Source organism: Schistosoma mansoni, chromosome 1 (genome assembly GCF_000237925.1).
Source record: "Schistosoma mansoni strain Puerto Rico chromosome 1, complete genome".
NCBI lineage: Eukaryota > Metazoa > Platyhelminthes > Trematoda > Strigeidida > Schistosomatidae > Schistosoma > Schistosoma mansoni.
Genome location: NC_031495.1, coordinates 53,973,476 through 53,985,833, shown reverse-complemented (window position 1 = coordinate 53,985,833; position 12,358 = coordinate 53,973,476). Strand labels below are relative to the sequence as shown.

General features: G+C 30.9%; 1 protein-coding gene across 1 annotated transcript in view; it reads right to left on the bottom strand.

Annotated features, from left to right (window-relative positions):
* The window catches only part of Smp_127190 (hypothetical protein), a gene marked incomplete at both ends in the record, with an annotated part of 61,121 nt that overhangs the window by 35,234 nt on the left and 13,529 nt on the right, over positions 1 to 12,358 (bottom strand). Inside the window, one exon of the mRNA XM_018794862.1 lies at positions 5,202 to 5,755. Coding sequence (XP_018649232.1) covers positions 5,202 to 5,755 — 554 coding nt within the window. The remainder of the gene's footprint in view (positions 1 to 5,201; positions 5,756 to 12,358) is intronic.

Here is a 12,358-nt window from a genome sequence, read left to right as displayed (position 1 = left end):
TAGAGATAGTTTTATGGATATTTCAATTTTATAGTTGAAATCATGAGTCAATTGAACCTAGACCATCATGGAAAATCTGGAAGCACTGGACGGACGTTTCGTCCTATTGTGGGACTCCTCAGCAGCACGCATCCATGATCCCGCCTCATGAGATTCGAATCCAGGACCTATCAGTCTCGCGCGCGAACGATTAACCACTAGACCACTGAGATGGCCGGTATTCGAAGGTATTACTGTCTAACTCCAACTAATCCACGAAATTGAGTAAACGTCAACCATTGTCTTCAGTGAGTTACTATCTTACAACAGATACGGTTGAACTTCACTGATCAGTGCTTCTCACTAGAACTCCAGAAAATACCTCTTTAAACTAATCATTAGTGAGCACATGATGATTATTATCAGAAGGGGTTTTCAGCTATAAAATTACTGAAATCTCCACAAAAACCCCTTCTGATATTTAAATTTATAATTTGTATACTGTATAAGTTAATTGTTTGTCTCAATTGAGCTTATGTTTCCTTAGCTAAATAGCATAATATAATCTTAAAACGTTTTACAAAAGGTTGTGTTGACTAAATGATTTTTTACGTTAAAAAATATTTAATCGCCTTTTTTAGCACTTCGAATTATATGATCAGTAGCATAAAACAGTTTTTCTTTTAGTTAGGTAACACACTAATTGTTTTACTTCCCAGCAAAAAATGAATGCATTGAATAGCTTGAAAAGTAATCGACAGGCAATCTAGCTTCACCTTATTGAAATTCACTGAAAGTGAACCGGTGAGAAAATTTACACCTGACGTTTGTATTGAAAAAGAGTGTTAATGGTTCGTCTTTACCTTATTTAATAACAAGAGAGGATTAAACAGTTTGACTTTCTCCATTTTTCCTTTTTTTAGTTAGCTCTGGACACATGCTAATGAGTTCAAGTCAAATGTCTTTATTTGTATGATCTCCTAAAGTTTATTCTGCAACGTTTTGAACATTATCTCGAGTAAGCAAAGGTGAATAGTGGCTAGCAGTGGGATCCAGGATGCGCGTTTCGTCCTATTTGAGACTCGTCAGCTGGATGTACTTGCATCTCACAGTTGATGTTCACTCTGAGACTCGAACCCAGTACCTTTCGCTTCAGACGCCATCACGTTATCCATTCATCTACTGCTAGTCACTATCCATCTTTGCTTATAATGCTTGTAAATTAAGGCTATATCGAGGCAATACGCACAGTATGCACATATGCCAATAAGAGACTGACCACTTGCAGTCCTAAACATCAATGAGAAGATTCAAACAAATACTATCTTGAATTCATTCTGAATAGATCATTTTCTAAAGACAATTAATTGCTTCAAATTACAAATTATCTTACTAATTCATAATAATGAAATATATCAACTTAATTTAATTGAAGAAAGACAAAGAAATGCAATGAATTCATCACAGTCTGTATTTGTTCTAGTTCTTTTTCCAATTTTCAAAAAAATTATAGATACTTTTACATCATTGACTGACAATAATTGCGATGCCATTGAAAAATACATTTATATCTAATTGGTGGTGAGTTGCCTAGGAATAATTTACTAATTAGGGCTTAACTTGTACTAGTTCTCGTGGCATTCACTCGTCAATTTTTGACTTGGGTGGACAATTAATATGAGAGTTTTTAATTGACAAAATTAGATGGTAGCTATGTTATTTGGCGAACTTGACACTGAAGTAGATAGAAAGTGAACGGTAAAATTCTGAGTAATTGTCTATATGACATCTTGCTGATCATGATTTCTGCACTCAATCCTATTTACGGTAATGGTTATGCACTGCTAAGAAGTTTAAAATATAGACAAAAAAGACATAACAGTACTTTCTCATTTCAAACAGTTTTTAATGGTGCCAGAAACAGTAATGAAAATGTTTCTAAATCTATCTAAGTAAATATCTAAGTTCAACCTGAGAGCATTATACATGAGTCAGCCAATAATCAAATCCATCTATATTGTCAGTTGATATCACGTCATATTGTGAGACAGCTGAGTAAGATTTATGTCAAATATTAGTAAACGACTTCAAATAGTATCCGCTCATAGGGTTTTCAAACTGATTAAGTAGTTTCCAATTAATAACCATATATTATTCGATCGTAACAGAAAGAATTAATAACTTGATAGGAATAAACAAAATCATTATGCTAAGCTTATTGTTGCCCCCAAATGCCCTAGTATGACCGAGAGTGAGGAGAGTCCGCTCTCACTCTCGAAATGCTCTTACATGGTCACGCGTATATAGCCTCTGCCACACAAGTCCTACTCACTGCCTTCTCGTGGCATTACTGTTGTTCACGAAATTGAGAGGACGAAAAGCGAATGTCCGGCGCTTTAATCGGGTTGGTGGACACCGCTGGTCCACCTAGGGGAGTTGGAAAACTCTGATTCCAAACCAATGGTGCACATGGGCTCCAATATCCTGAGGGAACAAATGGCATATGAACCAATCGTTGGTCACCGGCTACCATGGGATTGCATCTCCTTACGATGCTTCACCGCCTTGTGGGTTAGACCTTTTGGTCAAAGGCTCCGGGTATGGCCCCCTAAGAAAACCATCTGCTTCGGTTTGGGCACCTGTGCAGTATCACAGCCCTCACACGAATCAAATGAGATTTGTGTGGCGCATATATATTTGGTGCCTCTTTGTACCAATATATATGTGTTTAAATAAACAAATAATTAAATAAATAATAAGCTTATTATTAACGATAGATACCTTATTAATAATATATTCATTGTTTCTTGATTTATACACAAGCCTACGTTTAATAAAGTTTTGAAAAAAATATAACGAGGAAAAGCTACTTAAAATACTCAATAGAATAAATTATGAATCATTCATCTTGCCAACGATCATTAACACACGATAGAAAAAAAAGTAAAAGGAATCAGATTTTATTATGGACTAGTTTTGGTAAACACATTGATAGAAGTTTCCTAGTTACTATTTAATTATGCTGATCAAATTTACATGAAAATAGAGATTGTAGATCGTAGTTCATATCTGATAAAGCATCATTGTAACAAGGCACAGACAACTAGTTTAAATTCTGATATTCCAAATAATTTCTTAGAGCCTTAGTTAGTATCAGAAATCGATTCTAATTACTGAGATTCTTCTGATTATTGTTCAATTTCTTTCTTTCTAATACTAGATAACATTATCTATTGTTTTGATTCCTTACATTTGGTATACTCAAACAAAAAAAATCACTGACAGGCTCTACCATCGTAATTAAAGTACCTTTTTATACGTCCTTTACTTAAAACACTATGATATTCGTCCATGCTTTGATGTTCAGTGAAATTACTTATACTGAAAAAAATTATTACTAACACATTATTTTCAATTAATGAAGCTTTTGCCAAACAACACTAAAAGAAAAATATATAGTGATAGCCTGCAGATTCTGTAAGTCAGTGTTTAAGGGTATTCAAAAGATCAATGATCAGTAAATGATTAGAATATTAAAACATGTACGGATATATTTTTCTTATCACCTTTCAGAAACCTTCATTATATTTTGCAAGTAACTTAATTATTTAAATTGAGGTGTTAAATGCAAAGTTACATTAAATTTACCTTGCTCTACCAATGTACAATCAGTTACAAAAATACATTTTATTCATTTTATTTTATAAGTATGAAAATAATAAAAATCTACTAGTGTACTACACAATCTGTATTTATGTATTATCACACTTATCATCCTTTCTTATTTGCTTGGAATGAGTGCAGAATTGTTTACTTCTTACTGATGATCACTAATCCTCAATAAAAAGAAAAAAGATTTTCATAACCAACTTTAAAGAAATTCATGAATATGATTAAAAGAAGTAAATATCAAGATGACGAAAATTCTAATGAGTGTGACAGCTAATTAATCCGTGAATAAATCAATAAAACCAAAAGAAAGTAGTATGGTTAACTAAATTAAGTAGTGAAGATAAGATTTTATTAAATAAACTATCATAAATCTTACTGCATTTCATGAGATACACACTACTGATGACTATGAAAAGAAAGAGTAAATAAATATTCTAATCGTGGATGAGCACTGCTGAGGAGTCCCACAAAAGGACGAAACGACCGTCCAGTGCTTCCAGGTTTTCCATGATGGTCTAGCTTCAATTGATTCATGATCTTAACTATTAAAATTACTATAATATCCACAAAACCCCTTCTGATTTTAAATGTAAATCAAAATACCATTATATGTACAAAATTCCATCAAAAAGGTATAGAGAATTTTTCCATTTTATACTGACTTTAATAAATTTTCTACTGATTAATATATAGATTATAATACAGAATGTTAGCTTCTCTTTATAAACAGAAAACATACATTGTATAAATTGAATAAGATTCTCTCAATATGTTACATTTGATAATTTTTAAGTGAAAATAAATAGATATGATTAGTAAGGTGAACTCAAATACTGTACAAGAATTGATTGTAATAGATCTTTGTTTTATAACTATCAGAATAAAATCTGTTTATCTAAACTAGTAAACTGAAACAAAAGTGGATTAAATACTTAGTAGAATAGAAAAACAATTTTGTAGTTGAAAAGAATCTACAGAAATCTTTTGACCTGTGTTTGAAATTACTTGAAACTTATAAGCGAGATGGAAATAGAAGCAGATATGAAAAAGGATGAATAAAAACTGGAAAGAACTAGAAAGAATTGCCCAGGACAGGGTTGGATGGAGAATACTGGTGGGCGGCCTATGCTCCTCCACGAGGAGTAACAGGCGTAAGTAAGTTATTAGCAAGATATATCTAAATCTTTGAATGAATTGATGCTCCTTATGTCAATAAAGATTACAGTCAACGATGCTATCACAATAAAGCTGCATATACATTCCTGCATTAAGTCTTTTGATGAATTTTGTTAATATTGAAGTAAAAAAACATGGTAATGATATTACTCCAATACTCAATTAAGTGAGTTTTAAGGAAAAAAAGGTTAACAGCGTTCTTTTCCAAATAATCTACTATCTACATTATCTATCAAATGTAGGAAAGCTTCAGTAAATACACGTTTAAATCAGTACTCTTAACAAGTTATTTGATAACTTCAATTCCCCAATAAATCTGGTAATACATTCCCGAGATATTATAAGTTTATAAACATTATAATATGATAACTTACGTGGATCAATTGCCTCATTTTTAATTTGTTCCGCTTCCATAATACATATAGGCAAAAGAAATAAATATGTAATAAGTACATATAATATTGTTGAAAATGGTTTAAAATGATTTGATACTTGTTCATAAAAATCTTCACCACGTTTTTTTATTATAAATGAATCTAATACTTCCTCTTCAATAGATGATTGTTCACGTGAACGTGTTATTCCACTACTATTAGGTAATGCAGTACTACTATAACGACTTCCATTATTTCCATATATATTTGTAATATTCATTGTAATGAGTTTTTGTAAATTTGGAAAAGAAAGTAATAAATTTTGTAAATGTAACATATCTTTACCAAGTATTATTGAATCATTTGCTGAATGACCAACACGACATAAAGCAGAATAAATCATTATAGGAAATAAACAAAGACTTAAAATGATAGAAGCTAATTGAAAATGTAAAGTATTAATTTCATCCCATTTATTTCCAAATCTTGGATCATAAGCTTGTATTTTAAATTCTTTATATCGCCATATAGCACGAATTAATAACCATAATATACTTGATATAGTAAAAATTACATACCATATATTACTTAATGATGTACAATTTGAACCAATTCCATAATTTTGTATAAATTTCCAAAAACATGATATTTTACCGGTTGATAATGTAGCCCATAATTGTCTACGTGATGCATAAAATGCTGGATGTAATTGATTATTAGGCATAATTTAATATTAAATTATGATTATTATTATTTTGAATTCTTTAATAAATTTAATAAATAAATTCATTATCATGTTTTAACATTATGATTAATAGAGTAGTTGAACATGATAGAAGAAATTATAAATCCCTCTGTTCAATATACAATTGAGAAAAAATTAGATTTAGAAAAACATATTTTTTAACCAATCAGAATGTAGCTCATCCAATGAGTCATTCAATGAAAACTCAAATATGATTGGATGAAATTTAAAAATTGGTTAGAACTTAATTATAACCTCCTTATTTATATGTATATAGGTGTGTACCATGAATAATATCCGTAATCATTACAAACTTAGAGTAGGAGTGAAGTATGTGAAACATTACACTTATAACGATAACAGAACAAAATTTTTTTTTTTTAAGGGGCGTCAACCTAACAAAATAAGGACCAGCAAATATAATCTATTTTGAAAATCAATTATTGAATAAGATTAAATTTAATCTCAGTTTCTTGTTTGGTTTGGTTTGTTTGTTTGTTTTTTCAATGACAAACAATATTGAACAGACAGAATATGAGATTTTCTTTTTTTTTAAACAAAAAAAAAGAATAAACGACTATTTGTATTTTAAAATTAAATACCATAAGTATTTGTCTTGAAATATGGTTTAACATGGATACTGCTATGTGCTTTCTTGTACATAGACAATTACGAATTTAAAAAACAAGCAAACAAAAATAACACATAAAGGTTATTTAGACAGTTTCCATTCACTTATACACTTAGAATATCTTTAAAATATGTTTTATTTTAGTAAGTTTGAAAAATTTGTAAACACTCGGATATGAGTAGGAAAAAATTGGTTGTTATATAAATGTTTTTCATGTTTTTATGATATTGTAGTGAACAGAACACGTGTGGGGACAATCAAATTTATTTAAGCACAAATTACAGACTATCTCACTAAAACCATACAGTAAACAGTTAATTTGCAAAATAACAATCAATTATCTCAATCTTGACTGTTCCTTCTGCAAATATCAGTTCATCTTCTCTGATTTCATTGTTTATGCATTTTCATACCAATTGCGCTTCGTTCCTATTCTTTCCTTATCGATCTTCTGCCAAAATACATTCTATGCCTGACTATCACCATATACTATTTATGTACATATAAGTAACCCACACCACAATATTAGTCTGAGCAAAACAATAAACTGATTTGATTTTCTTGAAAGGCATATGACAGACTTATATAGCTATGCTTTATGGATCAAATCAACATAAGTTTTTTTCAAATGATCATAATCATACTTAAACGAATTGAACGATCTCGAGAATATGATTTCAATTACACTTGTAAACACTAATATTATGTGAAAAAGAAATTCTTATCACTAACTGATTTTAGCTCGACCACTACTGAAAACCAGGAAGGACTGGATAGCTGTTTCATCCGTATTCACTAGTGTTGAAGCAAATTGAAATTGAGTTTGTGATTTTCTCTGGTTCCGCATTCTAGATATTTTTGGGAGTAATAAAATTATTAATAAGTGAGTTTTTGTTTTTGTTATATCGGCTCGTAATATATATGAATGCCAATTTAGAGAGGAGTGAATTTATTGATCGGACGCAAATGATACTTGAAATCGTACGAGCAGTCTTGAGTGCTATTTGGCACTTCCTATCTGCCTAGCCCAGCCCGTTAAGTCCGGAGACACAAATAACAGCCTCGGCAATATGAATCATTATTTACAAACACACTGGGTTTTTATACAAACCAAAGTAATCAATAAACTGATTATAACTCAAGAATCGTATGATAATAAGTCAAGGTCAAAATAAAGCTAATGATAAGAGAAATACGAATATGAATAGTTCAGTTACGTAATAATTGTACAATGGGAAATAGGCATATTACATTGATCCATAAATAGACCTAAAAGTTACCATTCGTAATTCACCGGGGGATATAACAGTTTTAATTAAGCGCGTAAATGAATAATACTTAAAGGTTTCGAAATAAACCCCTACCTATGGATGAATTACGCATTAATACCTGTTTAGTAACTTGTATTCAATTCATGTTGAATGTATACATTATGAGCAATAGATATATAAATAAATAAATATATAAATTGTAGCGCCGTACTTCGTTAATAGTTCCCCAAGATAGCTACAGGCACTTAAGCAAATATAAGCGAGCGAGCGCAAGCGGTTACATAGGCAATTTATAGTCGAATTGAATTAAGGTCACAGCAAAACAAAACAAAAGCTGATAAATGGGATTTGCATGCATACATGTATGGGGAGGAGGATGAGTCATCGAATGATACTTAAACAATCAACATTTTGGCTAGAGTGTCATGTGCTTTAGTGGGGTCATAACAGTACAAAGAAATATGCGAATCGTTATTATTTTATATACTTGAGATCATGAGTCAATTGGAGCTAGACCACCACGGGAAACTTGGAAGCACTGCAGGGTCGTTTCGTCCTAGTATAAAACTTCTCAGCAGGGCGCATCCATGATCCCGCCTCGCGAGATTCAAACCCCGAACCTATCAGCCTCGCGCGTGAGCGCTTAACCACCACACCACTGAGCCGGTATCCAACAGTATTATTATCTAACTTCAACCAATTCACGAAGTTGAGCATCCATTCATCAATGTCTTCAGTGAGTTGATATCTCCCAACAGACCTGGTTGAACTCCACTGGTTACTGCTTCTCACTAGAACTCCAGGAAATACCTCATGTAGTGCTCGCGTGCGAGACTGATAGGTTCCGGGTTCGAATCTCGTGAGGTGGGATCGTGGATGCGCACTGCTAAGGAGTCCCACAATAGGACGAAACGGCCATCCAGTGCTTCCAGGTTTTCCATGGTGGTCTAGCTTAAATTAACTCATGATTTTAACTATATAAAACTACTAAAATCTCCACAAAACCCCCTTCTGAAAATTGTTATTGTCCAAATGACGATGTCTTTCAAGTAACTTAATAGAAAGACTTAACCAAAATTAATCATAATTGAAATTGATTGTAGGATAGTTCCTGTAAGCTGAACATGTTAGAAACATATGAAATCAGAAGCAAATATCTAACCATAGCAATTCATCGCAAAATTCTTCTGTCACAGTTTCGTAGGATATTTTTTCTTTAATATTTAAATTACAATTCATTATTATGTTATACTATGATGGATTATTTCAAACATACACATGCTTTGATTTATAGTAAATTTTCATACAAAAAGATTATGCGTACAAATATATTATCACTATACTGTAATATTCCCAATTAAGTCAATCAAAATAAAACTATGTTTTTAGAAGAAATACTGGATATAATTTAACGTATATCAATAATACCTAGTCTTTATTCAATGTTCAAGTCATATTGACAATAGTAAGTTAAAACTTACTAGTTAATTTATTTTAATTATTTTAATTCAGAAGATTGTAGAATTTAAACTACACTATAAGTTTTGTTTTAGTTCTTACCATACAAGATGATATTTCAGATTCACTTATGTATATACTGAAGGCATAAATTGTTATCTATCCTAAGAAGTAACTGATTTGATTATTGAATGGTTGTTTATCTACATAATTAATGAAGGTGATGTAAATTTCTTGTTAACTATGATGGGTTGTACAAGAAAAATTTAGAAAAAAAAAACAACTTATATAAAGGTAGTTTTTATAAAATCAATACAAATAACTAAGGAAATATGAAGTTAGAGGCAAACAAACTGGATAATAAATAATGTATACAAATTTACTTGGATCATTAATATAGTTTAATACAACTTTCAAATGTAATTTTTGTAAATGTAATAAAACCTGAACCACTTAGATTTTCATGGATAATTAACTTAGTTATACTGTAAACAGTCTTATAAAATTGAACAGTCCAGAATAATTTTTGAATGGTTATATTAGAATAAGTAAACATGAACAAAAAGACAGCTAGTATAATGTACAAGCTAAGCTGAATAGGGTTTATAATACATTGATTGAATATTGTTAAGTAAATTAAAGTAAATCCAACATCTGACACATGGATTATGAAAAAAGGGGGTAAACACTCAGTTATTTATCAGAATATTATCATCATGATTTAATCCTCTTATTCAGTTAATCTAAATCAATATTTTGCTTTTTCATTGACTGTTAATTTGAAACTAATTTTTGGGAAACTTTGCATGTTAACCGACTAGTCTAATAACTTAAGAGTCTCAGGTTTAACTTTCATTGTGGTTGTAATTTTTTTTATTACTGATGAGTCCTAAAAGAAAAGAAAATATGTGTACAGTGCACCCTATTTTTCATTGATCATTTAATTGAACTCAGCTCGTGAAATAAACTACTTTTAATGATTATTAAGTAAACTAAGTGAATAGATTAAAATACTTCGAGCATAATCATTAGGTCATACGGATAAGTAACAAACTTTAAGAAAAATCAAACTTTAGTATTAACGAAGATAAGAGTCAGGAGCTTGTGTGTAAAGGATAGTAAACAACGATAATTTTATTTTGTCCACGGGAAAAAATTAAAAATAATGTGAGTCATCGACATCTGATTAAGTTTGATTTGATTTGTGTATGGACACTTTAAGAGTCTCGAACTCAAACGAAATAGGATTCCAGTGATCCAGGGTTTGTAGTATAATCGTACCTGACACCGATTCATGATTGAAGATATCAAAATATACTGTTGATTTCATAACAATGTAATCAAATGAGGTGAATATTCTTCGTTGGCTGTCTGAGGATATTTTTTTTCTGTTTATTAAAATAAATGGTGGCGTAAAGTTGACATTAATGAAGTGATTCATTAGTGATTACTAATTTATGTTTCTTTTTTCAGGAAAGCTTTCAACTGATCATAAAATGAAAATTTACAAGACAATACAGACAATATTTATACTACAGTAGTGAGCAAAAAAACAAGTGGGGCCAATCGAACGTATCTGAGCACAAAATTACAGAATATTTCAGTAAAATCTGACAACCATACAGTAAACAGTTAATTTGCAAACTATTAATCAATCGTCTCAATCTTGACTGTTCCTTCTGCAAATATTAGTCCATCGTCTCTGACTTCATTGTTCTACTACTATAATTAACTGATAGTATGTGCTTTTGTTTAGGGAGCTTTACATGTAATAGATGATTCGTGTTTCAGTAATTTAAACTCTTTTCCTTCAACTAAGAAAATACATTTCTTTACCTCGTTTCATATACTTCGGTTTTTTAAGTGGTTAGAATCTGTAACTCCTTAGATAAATGCTTCGAAGTCAGGTAAATAAGGGCTACTATTGAGTTTTTATTGCTGTACGTACTAAGTCTGTCAATTTTGAAATTCAGACTTAAAATGACCGATTATTTCTCATTTGAATGATGCATTAGTCAGTTGTCTATCATACAATATACATCAGTAGTAGTCAATCATATAATATTCAGATATAAATCAGGCTTCATTAGATAATGTAATGGTCAGCATCATAATAGTAAAAATATATTGAGGTAATTTTTTATTTGGTTTGCAAGTGTGTTAAATCATACCAAGGGCCAAAATATTGTAGTTGGAGATTTTCGTATTTTCTGTGTGATCAAGTTGGATTATACGGAAATACACCTGTTTAGTTGATCACTCAACGAACTTTGTAAATCTTTCCGGAGAAGTTATTAGTAAACATGTGATTATTGTATAGTTTGGTAATTTGTGGTAATTAATGAACAAAACCGGTCATATATAGTTAAGAATACTAATTTTATGATTTGTTTAGGATTACCTTACGCAGTTTGATTCGAGCGTCAAATATCATTATCCAGGTATGTTTTCAGGTAACATCTTTGAGTAAAATTTGCGATCGTGAATTTTCTGCTTATTTTTGCATAACAAACCCAGATTTCTTTAAAACAGCTTTTTGAGTCTACTGCTTTGTAGTAATCTTTCGTCTAGAATTTCGTATACAACTGTTTTTCGAATCCCATGTTATACTAAAGATTAACGGTAATATAGTTAGAGGAGTTTTACGATAAAAACTGGACTTCATAATCATATTCCAGCTTTTATTCGTCAAACTAGCCCTGTTCATTCACACTAAGGAATTTAATGCACTTATAGAAACATATATATATATATATATATATATATATATATAAGCATTGTTACTTACCACGGTTCAGTACGGTATTACGGGTTTTTAACAATCTTTTGACTTGCCACTGACATTGAGACTGGCAATATACGTTCATATATTTCAATGAAATTCTAGTTTGCCAAAAGGATTCCAAATAAACTAAATTCATACTATTATCAGAAGGGGTTTTGTGGAGATTTCAGTATTTTCATAGTTGAAATCATGAGTCAATTGAAACTAGACCACCATGGAAAATCTGGTGCTTCCAGGTGCTTCCAGGTTTTCCATGGTGGTCTAGCT